At 38.5% G+C, this 16,888-nt stretch overlaps 1 protein-coding gene across 7 annotated transcripts in view; it reads left to right on the forward strand.

Moving 5' to 3' along the window:
- Positions 1-1,678: 1,678 nt before the first annotated feature.
- The window catches only part of LOC132034481 (E3 ubiquitin-protein ligase UPL6), a 56,306-nt gene continuing 41,096 nt past the window's right edge, over positions 1,679-16,888 (forward strand). Inside the window, exons 1-4 of one of the 7 annotated variants that reach the window (XM_059424857.1) lie at positions 1,679-2,028; positions 14,616-14,713; positions 14,907-15,034; positions 15,880-15,991. In XM_059424857.1, coding sequence (XP_059280840.1) covers positions 1,870-2,028; positions 14,616-14,713; positions 14,907-15,034; positions 15,880-15,991 — 497 coding nt within the window. In that variant the 5' untranslated portion in view covers positions 1,679-1,869. Of the gene's footprint in view, positions 2,029-14,615; positions 14,714-14,906; positions 15,035-15,879; positions 15,992-16,019; positions 16,500-16,888 lie in introns of those variants that run through there. The other 6 variants (XR_009409125.1, XR_009409124.1, XM_059424855.1 and 3 more) reach the window with 6 other exon arrangements.

Genomic DNA, 16,888 nt, shown 5'->3' on the forward strand with positions numbered 1-16,888 from the left:
TTCTCCTAATGCGGAAAATAAATCCTCGCGGCCCCCTAGTAGCCCTCTACCCTGATACTCGACCTCCACACCCTCCTATCACCGGTCATGTCCTCGCAAGTCGGGGTGCCATCATCCGCCGAATCACCTCTCCCCAGGCCTTCTTTGGCCTACCCATCCCTCTCTTCGGGCCCACCACTGCCAGCCTCTCACACCTCCTCACTGGCGCATCAATGCATCTCCACTGCGTATGGCCGAACCATCTCAACCTCCCTTCCCGCATCTTATCCACCACTGGAGCCACACCCACCTTGTCCCGAATCATTTCATTCCGAATCCTATCTCTCCTGGTATGCTCGCACATCCATCTCAGTATCCGCATCTCTGCTACCTTCATTTTCTGGACATGAGCTTTCTTAACTGGCCAATATTCCGTCCCGTACAACATAGTCGTCTAACCACCACTTTGTAGAACCTTCCCTTTAGTATAGGCAGCACCTTCTTATCGCACAACACCCCCGAGGCGAGCTTCTATTTCATCCATCCCGCTCCAATACGATGTGTGACATCGTTATCAATCTCACCATTCCCTTGGATGATCGATCCAGTTACTTAAAGCTTTCTTTCTTCGAGATGACCTGAGTATTCAGCTGTACGTCCTCGTCCTCGTCCTCTACCTGAATCACATCACTGAACTTGCACTCTAAGTACTTTGTCTTAGTCCTGCTCAACTTGAAACCTTTCGACTCCAGGGTCTGTCTCCAAACCTTCAGTCTCACATTAACACCGCTCCGTGACTCATCAATAAGCATAGTGTCATCTGCAAACAACATGCACCACGGCACCTCTCCTTGAATGTGGCGCGTCAGTGCGTCCGCCAAAGCAAACAAAATTGGGCTAAGAGCGGACCCCATCGTAATTGGAAAGTGTTCTAAGTCACCTCCAACTGTCCTTACCCGGGTCTTGGCTCCATCATACATGTACTTAATCGCTCTAATGTAAGCTACAGGAACACATCTAGCTTCCAGATATCTCCACAACACCTTTGTCGTAAGCCTTTTCTAGGTCAACAAACACCATGTGCAAGTTTTTCTTCTTATCCCTATACTGCTCCACCAACCTCCTCACAAGGTGAATGGCTTCAGTAGTCGAACGCCCCGGCATGAATCCGAACTAGTTCTCCGAAATAGACACTATCTTCCTCATCCTCGCTTCCACCACTCTCTCCCAAACTTTCATCGTGTGACAAAATTTTACACATTAAAACAAAATTTTATTTCTTCCATTTGACAAAATTTATAAAACTTCATTTCTAAATTCACCATTACCTTTCAGAACTAAACTAAGTGCCACCAAATTCACTAGTCTCTCTGGTCCAAGATAATTGAGGTTCTACACTTGCATTCACTACTCCTAAAAATTAAGAGGTGTATTGACTAAAATACCGTTGATTAAGAGGGGCTTTGAAATTATTGTATGCATTAAATTTGTTTATTGAATTAAGAATGCATCAAAAGTATATCTAGAAAAAGAATAAAATGTGTTCTTGATAGACTAAACCTCAATTATTTTGGATGAACCTAAATCCTCACCTCATATTAAAAAAAAAAAAAAAAAAAGGGCAGTCGAATAAGCAATAAATTCTCCTTGGTAATTTACAAAAAAGAGCACCTGAAAATTGAAATGCCAAAGGTTATTCTATAAAATCCGTTTTGCTATACTAATTAGCAACTTGTCTTAATGGTAGAATCTAATCCCCAAGTTTAAAGAAAACAAAACAGTAAACACGCTTTTCTTCCTAAGCCCTCTTTCTCTCCTTTCCGATCAATTCAACAAAATCAAGATTTATCAATCATCGGATTTAGGGCAGAATTATTGTGAATTTTAAGAATGTTTTTCTCGGGTGATCCTTCGACGAGGAAGCGAGTCGATTTGGGTGGACGCAGCTCTAAAGAACGTGACCGACAGAAGCTTCTAGAACAGACTCGTTTAGAGCGCAGCAAACGCAACCTCTTGCGTCAGCAAAACTCAGCCGCTATCAAAATTCAGGTTTCTTTTTGAGTTTCCATGTTATAATTTACATTTTCTAGCTCAAATGGTTTTATCGTCACTGGGGTTCACAACAGTTTTCGGGTGTGTTCGGAATGAAGGGAAATGTTTTTCATGGAAATTAAGTAGCCGTTTGGCCATAAAAATTATTCACTTTTTTCCGGAATTTTTTTTCACTTTTTTTACTTTTAGGCGTTTGGCTATAAATATTCAGAATACAACTCCGGAATTGTATTCCGCAATATCAAAAACAAGAAAAACTTAGTTTTCAAATTTTTTCACTTTTTTACACTACATTTCACCAAAAACTACAATTTAAAAAATTATGGCCAAACACAACTCCAACTCCAACTTCAAAATTTCCAAAAAAAGTGAATTTGTTTTTGGTATTTATGGCCAAACGGCACCTAAGTGTGTTTCTTACTTATTTTCTAGTGTTTGGTAAAGTATATTATTCCAAGAAAACATTTATATGTAATAATACTATGGAGGTGGGAGGACATGAGGAGTGGTGGTGGGGGTTGGGGACGTGGAGAAGATATAATGAACTTAGAATGTCACTTATGGAACTTGTTTTCTCTACTTCCATTGAGGAAGTCATTTTCCTCATTTTTAAAGAACTTGTTTTCCGAGAGAAAATATTTTTCAAAATTTTTATCCAACCAAACATGAGAAAATTGACTGTTTTATCAACTAGTTAAAGATTGAGGCACAATTGTTGTCCTCCATACTAAACACACCCTGAATGTGGATGTATCTGGATGGCGGCCAAAATTTGACTGTTTTATCCAATACTTAAGTTTTATCAACTAGTTCAAGATTGAGGCACAATTGATTGCTTGATATATTCATAACCAACTCAACTAGTTCGGGATAGTTGATTGGTTGATATATTGATAATTAGTAGCTTCAAAGTTTAGTTTTAATTAGGCTGGAGTTTAGCTATTGATGAGATGGCTTTTTGGAATTGAATAATGTATAACTAGTGTTTGCCGAGGCAACGGATTACGATTGTGGTTTATTCTTGTAAGTGAGAGCGTGTACAAGTAGAGTTGGTGGTAACATCATGTCACTATTTTTCAAGTAATATTGCTCATCTAGAGCACAATGGAAGCAAAGGATCCGTATTTGTAGTATCAGTTAGCTGGGATTAAGGTATGTAGTTGTGCTGGTGTGAGGTCGTAGGTAACCGGTGGAACAGTCGAGGTGCGTACAAATTGATCTGAATATCACTCTTATTTTGGACATTGTCATTTGCCTTACCTTATAAAAAGAAAAACAAAGAACATTGTTATTTGCCTTTAAACTGTAAGTCACTTCTTATTGGAATGAAGTTGACCAGAATGGGATGGAAATGTGATGCTAGTAATTTGACATTGATTTTGTCAAATCATTTTTGGTACTTTTGGTATCTCATGGATGATCGTTGTTGTAGTCAAGGATCAACCCTGATGCTAGTCTTTGCATCGACTGAGAAACGATGTCAAGTGATTTGGTCCACAGTCCTAGCTTGAGTCTTGAGGGTATTATGGAAAGAAAGAAACATAGATATATTTAAGGAATTACTCAACCCATAGGGCAGCCAGTGCACTAAGCTCCCGCTATGCGCGGGGTCCGAGGAAGGGCCGAACCACAAGGGTCTATTGTACGCAGCCTTAAATTACTCAACCTATACATGACTAAAAATTCAAATGCTTACCTCTGTTAGCCTATGGTTTAAATTAAATATTTTTATGTGATACGTAGTTTAATAGACAGACTGTTTTTGTACTTAATTTCGTACTTAAGTGTTATCCCCCCAAATTTTCTCTCTTTTTCTTCCCTTTCTTTGGCAAAACTCTTTTTCGATAATATTTTTTCCTTCTTTAATGAGGAAGAGAGAATATTTTTTATTCCTGGGGAAAATCTTTTGAATTAATCCATATTAGTGATGACTGATGAGCTCGATAGGTGGTTTATATTGATTGAGTGAGGAAGAAGATTTACAAGTAGAATCAAAATAGATGAGTAGAATCTTTGATGGGTCTGCGATGCTATCAAGTAGGCATCGACAAGGAAAGAAAATTGTTGCAGGAGATGGGAAAGGAAGGTACAAGCATACACCAGCGTATTCCAAAACTACAACAACTACGGGCGTGTTTTGAGAATTGAAGCTTGCTTGGAGGATAGGAAATCAATGGTGATTATCCCAGAATCAAAATACAACTGAGGATGGGGAGATGTTGCGGAAAAAATCCTGCATTTCCTAAGAAAGCCCCACAATCCCTGATTCAATACTATTACACACTAGGAAAGGACTTATGCAGATACGACAAAGATCCTTCAATGGCCCGAAATGGCTACCCAGGCAGAGAAAGAAACTCCCGATGGGCATCAGACCACAGTTATAACTACAACCAGTAATTTTTGTCTAAATGCTAGTAGGTTGCTTCAATGATCGCTTAAATCACAGCCCAGTTACGGAGGTGATCCGAAAGTGGTTTATCACCCGATAGGAACTTTGTGCCAGCCTTAAAGTGATGCCATTAAATCACAATCAATTCTTATTTGACCTTTCATCGAGGCAAGAAGCAATAAGAGTGAAGGTAGGCGACTGGTTTTGGAAAGGTAGATTGTTGTATTGGTGGTCTCCGACAACGGGTTCGGTGTCATTGCATTAGTGGTCTTCGGCGACGGGTTCGGTGTTGTTGGAAAGTGGTCTTCATCGATGGGTTCGGTGGCAGCAAATGGAGAATCTGGCCAAGTTTGGGTCAAAGCTTTTGGTATACCCTTACATGGATAGCCGGTCGAATTTTTTCACCTCATCGGAGAGCATTGTGACGGGCACATCGGAATTGACGAAGATACTAAGGATATAACACATCTCCACTAGGCTTGTATTTGCATCAAAAGCTCCGGTGGTGAATATCCATCAAGTCTACATCTTAAAGTGGGAGACTTGAATCTTAAGGTTGCAGTCTTGTCCGATTTTCACGTGAAACTCAGGTCGGTTGGAAAAAATGAAGGCGGTGAGATGGAGAAGGGGTCAATAGAAGGGCCCGGCACCTGAAATTCAGACATGGTCAACTCTAACTCGGTTGGTTTCTTCTCCCCTCATAAAGATATCAGGCAGGGATATCACCTTTCTCCATTCCTTTTTTGTTTGGCTAGTGAAGGGTTGAGCCGAATGGTTGATAAAGAAGGACCTGCAATGGATAAAATGTTTTGAAGTAGACACTAGTCAAGGGAATGGTATTACCGTTTCACATCTGCTTTATGTAGATGATACCCTCATTTTATGTGGCGCAGAGGAGTCCCAGGTGCAATACTTAAATCTTACAGTGCTTATTTTTTAGGCTCTATCAGAAGTACTTATCAAAATCCTGAAAAGCTACATTTATCCAGCCAATGATGTTCAGAATTTGGAGACTCTGACAGACATCTTGTGCTGCAATATTGGTACTTTTTCAACAACCTTTTGGGCTACCACTTGGGGCTAGATCCATGTCAACTCAAATCTGGATGGTATAGTGGAAAATTTTGAAAAGAAGTTGGCTGCTTGGCGGATGCAATACCTCTCATGGGTGATAGACTCACACTTATTAATAGTGTTTTGGACAACATTCTCACATATTTATGTCATTATTTCCCATTCTACACAAGGTGCAAAAGCAGATGACAAGATAGAAGGAATTTTCTTTGGGAAGGTAGCAACAAACAAAACTCACAAGTTTCGTTTGGTCAAATGGCCAAAAGTGAGAGAACCTAAATCCTTGGTGGCCTGGGCAAAAATAAAATAAAATCTAGCTATCCATAACGAATAAATGTTTATGAAATGGCTTTGAAGATATGGTTAGGATGCTTCTACTCTACAGAAGGATGTGGTAGCTGCAAATCATGGTGTACAGAGCCACCGGTGCACCAATACATATAGAGCTCACAAGGTGTAGGCCTCTAGAAAAACATAGTCAAGTTATGGGATGAATTTTATCAGAACTGCAGGTTCCAGGTTGGTAATGGAACAAACATCAAATTCTGGAAGAATTGGAGAATTCATATTTGCAAATTGACTATCCTAATATCTTCAGCAATCAAGACTCCACCATCTCGCAAAATAGGGCATACAATATATGGAACCCACAACTTAGAAGGAACCTGTAGGATTGGGAGCGTGGAGAACTATTCGACTTACTTGAAAGACTGGGGAGCTGCATAACCAATGAGCAAACTTCAGAGAGACTTAGATGAGGTGATAAAGCTGATGGTCTATACTCTATTAAAGCAGGATATTCAGCTTTTTGTGACCAAAATGAGATGGTGGATAAATGACCATGGAAACTAATCTAGAAATTAAATTACCCCCTAAGGTGAGGTGATTTGTTTCTGTTGGACAACACACTATGAAGCATGTTTGACTCAAGACAATCTCAGTATAAGGAACATAGACATTGTAAACAAATGCTATATGTGCCATGAGGACATAGAAAGTAACCACCGCCTCCTGCTACACTATACAGTTGCCACAAATATCTGGAGCAAGCTCTTGTCAGTTTTGGACTCAGGTGGGTCATTCCTGAGAGGATTAAGGATGCCTTCATATGCTGGAGTTCTTGAAAAGTTGGTAGGCCCATCACGAAGACTTGGAAAATGATTCCTGCTTGTATTTTTTGGTGTATTTGGACAGAAAGGAATCGACGATGTTCGATGAAACATCAACTCCTAATCACACTCTCAAGGCTAATTTTTCTTTCATGTTTATAATAGCTCAAGTGATCTCTTCCCTGTAACCACCGCCTCCTGCTACACTATACAGTTGCCACAAATATCTGGAGCAAGCTCTTGTCAGTTTTGGACTCAGGTGGGTCATTCCTGAGAGGATTAAGGATGCCTTCATATGCTGGAGTCCTTGAAAAGTTTGTAGGCCCATCACGAGGACTTGGAAAATGATTCCTGCTTGTATTTTTTGGTGTATTTGGACAGAAAGGAATCGACGATGTTCGATGAAACATCAACTCCTAATCACACTCTCAAGGCTAATTTTTCTTTCATGTTTATAATAGCTCAAGTGATCTCTTCCCTGTAAACTGCCCTACTCCTGTGATGAATTTTGTACTTTGTTAGCTCCTTATATTTAGTATAGGGCACATGTTTTAAATTAATTAGAAAGTGTGAATGTATTTTTTTAGATTTCTTCTTTCAATGGTTTTTGGTTGTCTTGTCTAATCTCTTTATTTCTTTTTCTTCGGATTAGATCTACACAATTTTTTCGATATTTTCTTCGGGTTGCTAACTCAACGGTAGAGTATTCGGCTTTTAAGTGCGGCTATATAATGCAGCTAACAAAATCACTTTTGCACTTACTATTTGTTTGTACTATTTGCATCTATGTAGATGCCATTAATTATATTACTTCTTAAAAAATTGTACTTAAGCACCTCCTTGGTGATTTTCGTTATAGTTATAATCTTTACTTTACCGATCAAAGATTTGGTATTGATTTTGTATTAGTCATATTTAATTGTTGATTTCCCTTTTAGGCTATCTCCAGTCTTCGGAAGATTAAGAGATTATTCAATTCTGTATCAATGGCTGCCAATTGAAGGGCATTCTTGATCTTCCACTCAAGCTTTGTACGTCCCTCGAGCAATCATAGAATCATTTAGAAAATGCCTCAGCATACCTTCCACTCTTTTCTTTTCTTTTTCTCAATTTGTGGACCTCTAAAGTCTCGATAGTCTTCGCTTGTGCAGCCAAGATGCTTTATTCAGGAGGTACTGATGAAACGTTAAACAAGGAATAACCACTATCCATATTCTTGCAGCTAGCTTAGAATTATGGAGCAAGTGACCGGTGTCTTCCCTGCCCTTCTTGCACATACCACACTATTGTACCGTTGTGCACACCTTATTTCTCAAATTGTGCACTGTGAGAATGGCATCCAAAGTAGTAGACCATGCGAAGAAGGCCCCTTTTTTAGGGGCTCCAGTCTTTTATATGTGTTTCTGCCTAGTTTGCATTTCTCCCTATTCTCTAAATATTTATAGAATGACTTCAATGGCTCTAGCATTTCACTCGTGATCCCTCCGCCCCATCTAACTTTCTGCTGCGGTCAGAAGCATGTAAATGTTCGTTGGAGATTCTCCAAGTCTTCCCTTGCCAATCTTGTATAGGTCTCTTGGAGGATATATCCTAGGAATCTCGTGTGATTCCGGTCTAAGTAAGTCCAACATTATTACATCTTTGTCATCTGCAAATACATTTAAAGAAAGGAACGTCTTTAAGGCTGACTCCCTGCTATAAATATCTAGCCAAAACTGAAATCTAATGTAAATCCAATGTATTAGAATCTTTGCCTTTCATAAAAGAAACCCCATCGGGGCTGGTGACCTCTTTTATGAATCTCCCGTATCCTACACATCCACATTTTGTCGTGAAGCTCCTCTCTATGCTGTCCATTTCTCATTCATAAATCCCCTCATCTATTACTCTAAGGGGGTTTGTTTGGAAATTGACAACTACCCGTTCCCGATCTGCCCAAGTCAATAGGAGCCACACCTGCTACCATCCAGCTAAGTTGACATCAGTGTTATCAAAGGCGCGCTTAAGCCCTGAAGCGAGGCTCAAAACATGTTAAGCGCTTCACCTCACTTTATGTGCGCTTCAGTGTCATCATCAAGGCTCTAAGACATACTTTTCCTTGCCAATGAGCCTCTCTTGGAGAGGTGACACTAGATGATTAATATTTCACTTTATCATAATATTTTTACAATTTCTTTGTCCATACATTTGTTATTCATGCTTATTATTATTAATCTTGGACTAAATATATATATATATATATATATATTTGTATTTTTGCACCATTGCGCTTTTTTTCATTAAAGCCCACGCTTTATTTGCGCTTTGCGCTTAAAGCCCTAGCTGACCTTAGAGCTTTTTTGCGCTTTTCGCTTTTGATAACACTGGTTGACATTTCTCTATCCCTCCTTTTCTTCCCAAAGAAAGTCCCTCATTGTCTTCTCTAATTTTAGAGTAACTGAAGATGGAATCTAGAACAAAAACACACTATATTTTTGGCAATGTTGGAAAGGATAGTGAGAGTTAACTTTGCCTCCTTACAATAAGTATGGCCTTTCCTACCGTTTCAACCTTTTGTTATTTCTTTCTATCACAATTCACAGATCGCTAGATTAAACTTGTCTCTAAAGGGATCTCCAAGTACTCTAGGTAAAATATCCACATTTGGATGTGGTCTCCCCAAGGCTGGAATTTAGTTTTCAGAAGACTTTTAAATGATTGGGAAATAGCATGGGTAGCAGAACTACTGACAGTAATTGGTGGATTTCAAGGAACTAATTTGGAGCCAGATAATTGACATGGAAGCATAATCAAGATGGACTGTTCTCTGTGAACAGATTGTACAACAAGGGTTTGACTGAAATGAGACCTTGGAAATCCATTTGGAAGAGTGTGGCACCAACTAAGGTGAAGTGTTTCACCTGGCTGATAGCTTGGAGAGCCTGTTTGACTCATGAAGCGCTGCAGAAAAGAGGAATTAACATTGCTTCAAGATGCACATTATGCAAGGAGGCCTTAGAGACAAACAATCACCTTTTCCTTCATTGTAAAGTTACAGCACAAGTCTGGGCATTGTTCATTAACTTGACTAAGGTGAACTGGACTATGCCTGAACACACTGCAGACCTTCTAAGCTATTGGATAAGAAGGGGAGGGAGCAAGAGTCAGAAGATTTGGTAAAACAGTTCCCGCCTGCATCTGGTGGAACATTTGGAGGGAAAGAAACGACAGAATTTTTAAAGGCAGAGAAAGTTCATTGCAGAAGATCCAATGGAAGGTCATTACTTCATTAAGTTTTTGGTGTAAAGAACAATATGTAGAAGAGGAAGTTTGTTAGTGGACTTTTTAGGATTACTGTAAGCATTTCTCTTTCAGTAAAGTGTAAATTTTTGGAGGTGGTCAGCATACCCTTAATACTGAGGAATACAAAGTTACCAGTTTCAAAAAAAAAAAATATCCACATAACAATCACTTAGCTTAGCAAGATCTTCGGACAATTTTAACCAACCAACTGGAATCAACTCATACTTTTTTACATTGATGCAAAGTTAACTGCTTCAATTTATGTCAGGATCTTGAAATCAGATCTCTCATATATTTACAACAAAATGTTAGGGTGCCGTCTGCAAACAAGAGATGTGGAGAGGATATGTTTTCTCCAGCTCACTTGGAAATTATTATAGAACTCCCTACCATAGGTTTTTAGAACAGCTTGTTAAGTGCTTTCGTAGTAAGCTGGGATTATAGTAGAGAGATTGGATTTCCTTCACTTCTGTTGGAAAAATGAAAGCATTTTGATTAATCATGATGGAAAACCTCACCCTGGAAAAGAAGACGATGTTTTCCGATAACAATTTGATTGTTCCTTTGCTCATACCCGACCCTAGTTTCTTAATTGTTTCTCTTGGGGCCTCTCATCCTTGCTCAAATTAACTGAAGTTGTGGATATCAATTACGGTATCTGCATCAACATTTCCAAACACCTGTTAATTCCATTCTTTCAAGTCACTTTGCAACAACAACATACCTAGTATAATCCCACCAGGTGGGGCCCGGGCCGCTTGGGAAGGGTAGAGTTTACGCATACCTTACCCTACGTTTTGACGGGTGGAGAGGTTGTTTCCGATAGACTCCCGGCTCAAGGAGAGATGAAAAAACATCAGTAATAATAAATAATAATAATAATAAGCAGTAATAGCAGCAAAATAATAGGATTAAGTGGAAAGCAATCACTTTTGGCAAGAATCTTGGAGGGTTAGGGATCAAGAACTTGAAGATTCAGAGAAAAGCTCTTAGAATGAAATGGTTGTGGAAGTTCACCAATGAGAATCAACTCCTTTGGGAGAATATTATTAAAGCAAAGTATGAACAGGAAGACAAATGGATGACTAAGGAGGTCACTACACCATTTGGGGTTAGCCTATGGAGATCCATTAGAACACTGTGGACTGAGTTGAGGGATAATTCCAAGATCAAAGTGTTTGATGGGAGTAAAACTAGCTTTTGGAAGGACAATTGGCATGAATTTGGCAGATTAGATGTGGTCTTCCCAGATATCTTCAATATGCAGAGATGTGGACACCTCAAGGATGGAACATCATTTTTAGAAGACATATCAATGACTGGGAAGCGCAAAGAGTGGTTGAATTCTTTAGTACATTAGAGCAGTTTAGTGGACTACAGACAGGTGAAGATTTATTATGGTGGCAAGGCAGCACTAAGGGTTTATTCAAAGTTAATGCAGCTTACAAGTTGATGAATTATTCCAATCAGCAGATAGCCAACTGGCCTTGGAAACACATCTGGAAAACAAAAATTCCTCACAAAGTTGCCTGTTTTGTGTGGCTACTGGCTAAAGAGGCAGCTCTTACACAAGATAATTTGAGGAAAAGAGGCTTCATTTTATGTTCCAGGTGCTTTTTGTGTGGGGAAACATCAGAGACAGTTAACCATCTTTTCCTTCACTGTAAGATAACAGCTCATCTATGGAGAATTATTCTTAATCTCAAAGGCGTTTCCTGGACCATGCCTGGGAAGGTTACAGATGCTCTTAAAAGCTGGGAGGAAACTGGCTTACAGGCAAAGGACAGGACTAGATGGAGAATTATCCCTGCTTGCATTTGGTGGACAATTTGGTAGGAGAGAAACTCCAGATGTTTTGAGAATGTGGAGAATGGGGTGCAGAAGATCAAGTTAAGCTTTATTTTGCTGTTGTGTTTTTGGTGCAATCAGATCTACTCAAATGATACTGTCACTGTAATTGATGTTTTAGATACAATATAGAGAGAGGACAATAGACTTTCTTGTAAATACGGTTTCAGTACTACCTAAGTACTGTTTGCTACATATGAAATATAGAAAAATTTACCAGTTTCAAAAAAATAATAGGATAAGGTAGTAAAAGAAACAATCACTTTGCAACATCTCTAACACATAAAATCTTGTCTTTCGGTAATTGAGTGGGTCTTCCACCATGATTTCCCTGTCTTCTTAAAGTTTTGACGTTGAAGCCACATCTTCTCAAACTCTAACAACGATGAGTCCTTGGATTCCTCCGCTATCAAGAATTAAGGAATACGATTTGAGATTGGCCTCAACAAAGTTCTCCAGATGGAGTTGTGATGCTTCTCTTCCCATCTTGTAGAGATCATGATTCTTTCCAATTTGGGCTCATTTCTATATCTCGAAGTTTTTTCGCCCATGACAAAGACAGGTCTATAACTCCAATTTTCATTATTAAAGTCAGAGAAGACACTTGGGGAGTTTTTCCATTTCCATTTATGTTCTTTTATCTGCATATCTAATTGATAAATTCTATGTTAATGCCCATGTAAGAGGTCATTTATGATGCACCTCGTCACCTGAAAATAACTCTTGTTGTCATGCTAAAATGTACATATCGGAGTATCTGTGAAGCACCTCCATAACTTCTAACATCCTTTTGTTTCATATTATTGTCCCCCAATAATGAAGAACTATTATATTTAACATTTGACACTTTGGTCCCCTGCAGACACATCAAGTTTGCTTTCGGTTTCAGCATATCCTTCACTACCACATTTTCTAGAGGGGTCTTTTTAACCTCTCGTGTTCCAGTTTTTTATTTTAATTGGCGTGTTGGGAGGTTTTACTAAACTGTAACCCCTCCTTCCCTGGATCCTTCCCTTTTCTCTACTTTCGTAGCTTTAGAAAGGAGCGAACTTCAGACGCAAAATTCACCTTGAAGACTGTCTTCTCAGTTCAGCCTCCTTTTCCTCTATTCTTGTCGTTTCTCTACTTCATGGTAACCTCCCACTCAGCCTACCCGCCCTCAATTCTTTCACTTGGTATATGCTTTCGTCTCAAATCCTTGTATGAGACCTCAATTTTTGTTTTGAAAGCTGATGCTTTCTAGGGCCTATACAGAACATCCTGGAATCGCAATTCTGATAATATCATCTTACATTGGGTTCACTCCTCATATTGACATTAATAATATGATAAATTTGATACCCATTGACTAGTCCATTCATAGACACTTACAAATAAAACTCGCCCGTCTGTAGATATTAGATAGTAAAGCTGTAAAGGTGAGGTTTTACTATTTTATCAGCTCCAAATTCTAGTGAATAAAATAAGAAAATATTTGTTAGCCCTGTTAGCAAATGCCCCTTACAACCAAAATCCTAGCAATAAGCTAGTGAGATTTTTGTCCTTGATTTTAATTTCCATCAGTCAAACCTGCTAAACTGTACCAATAAAAGTTGCTTGTTTTGGCTGGCAAGTGGCACATGGAGCATGCCTGACTCAAGAAAACTTGATGAAAGGAGATGGTTTCTATGTAGTAGATGCTTCTTGTGTGAAAGAGCATGTGAATCTGTGGACCACATTTTTTTGCACTGCGAATTTTCTAGGCAGGTGCGGTCTATGTTTTTCACAATGTATAGCTCCCACTGGGTAAGCCCTAGGAAGTTCCGAGAGGTGCTTGAAAGTTGGGCGTTTGTTTGCCAGATTCAGCCTTAAAGAATATCTGGGTTAACATTCCTCTATGCATAATTTGGACCTTATGAAAGGAGAGGAATATGAGATGCTTCGAAGGAAAGAGGAGTCAATTGCAGTCAGTGAAATATAATTGTTTCATTTCTTGTACTTTTGGAAAGAAGGAAATGTAGTGTTGGATTTGCATAATTCGCTGGACTTGCTAGACAATTTAGCTATTTAATGTACTTTTGTACTTTTAACAGATACTGTTTCCTTTAATAAAAATGACTTATAAAAATAAAAATAAAAAAACTTGCTAAACTGAAGCAAGGGAGTATCTTAAAGTTCATATATTCATCTCTCTCTTGGTTTTAGGATAGGTACGTCAAATTATGGCAAGAAAAATGCAAGATGTAATCAGGTTTATTTATGTGCTTGTATTCACTAAAAACTAGAGGAATCGGAGGATCTAGAGCACCACATAATTGGTTGTATTTTGAAAGTGTCATTGTATTTGAAATCATTATATACAATCACAACTGATAGAATCTCCCCCCTTTTCCATATCAAATATAATTTTATTGGTACCGAGAAAGCCCCCGTGTGCAAGAGGTACACCAAAAAGTAGAGAATCTACATAAATATATGATTCTATACGAAAGACACCCAGTCTATTATACAAATAGGAATTCGTGGGTGCACCAAAAAGACATTAAAAACAGGAGGCTATTCCTCACGTATATGCAAATCTTTTGTAGGAATGTATAGATCCACGCAGATACTTTTTTTCACACCAGACAGATTGTCAAATGCCTTGAGTGCTTATTTTGTTCTTAAGTTTTGGGCTCTTAGTTGCTCTTGCCAATAGAAACGACAAAAGACTTTTCCAAGATCATCTAATGTGACAATTTGCAAGTTCTGTCTTGCACCTTCTCTATCTCCCTATGCCTTTCTCTTTTATTTTGGCTATATTTGACTCAAATTGTTTTTGGATATGTTTGGATAACCTCTCTTGCTAGAATCATTTAGGACTTGTTACTTTTTTTGACTTGAATAAGTACTGAATACAGAAATGCTTCAGAGGTAGAAAGGAGGTGGAAGCTGAACGTTCTAAAGTTCGTGAGAATTTTTTAAAAACATATGGGAAGCGCTGCCACCCTGTTGACAGGTTTACTTATATTGCTTTTTTGGTCTCTTTAATATGTTGCTTTAGATGCAATGTCCTTCCCCCCCTGTTAGGTCATGTAATTGGGTGGTCTGATATGTTCTCTTTTCTTTGCACTTATCCCATGAAGTTGTATGAGCTTCTTTCTAGAATCTTTGAGGATTAGCTTTTTATTTTCTTTTTCATGTGTGTTCAGGCAGTGTTTCGGTCCAGATTCAGATTTTCTGCGTCAGCTACTTTTTTTTTTCAATCCAACATACACTACTGATGTTTCTGTCCTCGTGGAGACATGCCGATCGCTACTAGAGTTTGTTCGAGCTAGCGGTTTGTTTCCTCTCTTTGTCAATTTCATGTGGACAATTTATGTAGCACATACTGAGTGCCTTCATTTATCTGGAGTTGTGAAGCTGTGTGTTTCCTGTTTGATTCTGGTTCCGTCTGCCGATAAGAGATGATTAATGATGGCTTTAAAAAGAAAATTGTATCACTTCACGTCATATGTGTTAAGCTATCTACGTAACTCATATGAATTGATGAATATTTTAGAACTCTAGAAGTCAAGCTGCGGATCTGCATCACGGCAAACAAATGCTTGCTTGATAATGTTTTGGGCTTTGATGGAGTGTTGAATCATGCCTCCTTGTGTTGGTTCCATGGCTTTAGTAATCCCTGAAACTTAAGTTACCTTTCAATGGAAGTCCCCTGTAATGGCATTGGATTGTATTATTTAGGTATCTCTTCATATTCTTGGGGTTCCATGCTAAATAATTGATATATTGTTGTCTGGCGAAAATCAAGTGTATGACTAATGGTTTAATTTAATTTTTCTTTGCCAGCTTTTATGGAATGTGGTGCTTTGTCAAAACTCATTATTTATGCTGCAACTTATCAGATACTTCTAAGTTACACAACTGACCTTGTTTCTTTTATCAGATACTTCTAAGTTACACAACTGACCTTGTTTCTTTAAGTGCATGTTTTGTTCATAGCATCTTCGTGTTCAAGTTTAACTGCGTCAAAAAAAATATTTATTCTTGGTACTCTAATTAGATTTTTTTTTTTTTGGTTAATCATTACATGTTATTCCTTTGTTTCTCTGTCATTAACCTCTTGAGTTTTGCATGCCGGAAGCTTGCCTCTAGCATTAACAGTGTGCAGGAATTTTACAGGGGATATTGTTAGCCTCTTTGCTGGTACGGAGTATGCTTCCAATCCTGCCTTGGTGAGATACAGAGTAAAGAAATATGTTCATGCTTGTATTCGGGCTGTTTATGGCAACAGGTTAACTCAAGACCTTACTTCATTTCTTCTTGATTTACTTTCCCATATGAAGCACTTGAACTTCATTTGGTTAATGTTACTCTTGTCCCTGTCGAACACAGTGAAAGAGAGTTATTTGACCTTATTATCTAAAAGCTTAAAACCAATCTAATTGTGTAGCAAATATATAGTATTCAAGAAAAGAGGGATAAATCGATTCTTTCGTGTTATTCATCAAAAAATAAGTTCTTTCCTTAAACTCCTTTGGATTGTATTGGACCTGAACTCCAGATCTTTATATTGCCATTGAACAGTCTTCTGTATTTCGCATTTCATTCTATTTTTTGTGCTATGTGAGTTATGTTGAAAGACCACTTGGAGCTTCACCTTCACCACCCTAAAGATAATTGCGCCTGGGTTGCAAGAATTATTGCATGTCACTATTAAAAGTTAGTGTTAGTGAGCTGGTTAACAAGATTTACAGTGCTGGCAAAGGGGCTATACAGCCTCTATGGTCCCATTTTTACATGTATTCTCTTCCAACTTTCTTCCCTAACATATTTAGTAGCTATTCTCGGAGGAAAGCTTGATACAGCAAACGTTTTCTACCATAAAACTAAAACTATGCTATTTTATGATGTCTTTCATCTTTCTATAATCCTGACACGTTGATAACATGCTTTATAGCTGCTGGCTTTGAACTCTTTATTGCGAGAGGGGGGGAGGGGAGTAGATTTACTCTGCTAAATCTTGAAATTTAGTTAGCTTTGCTGAGGTTGCCTGGGGCAGGCATTTATTTTGATGTATCTATTATACTAGTCATAGAACTATGTTTACTCACGTGTAGTGTCATTTTCTGAAATAAGCTGTTTTATTTAACATCTGTAGGATACCAGTTTTTGTAGGACTCAAGTCCAA

This window comes from Lycium ferocissimum, chromosome 10, assembly GCF_029784015.1.
Source record: "Lycium ferocissimum isolate CSIRO_LF1 chromosome 10, AGI_CSIRO_Lferr_CH_V1, whole genome shotgun sequence".
In the NCBI taxonomy this organism is placed as follows: Eukaryota; Viridiplantae; Streptophyta; class Magnoliopsida; order Solanales; family Solanaceae; genus Lycium; species Lycium ferocissimum.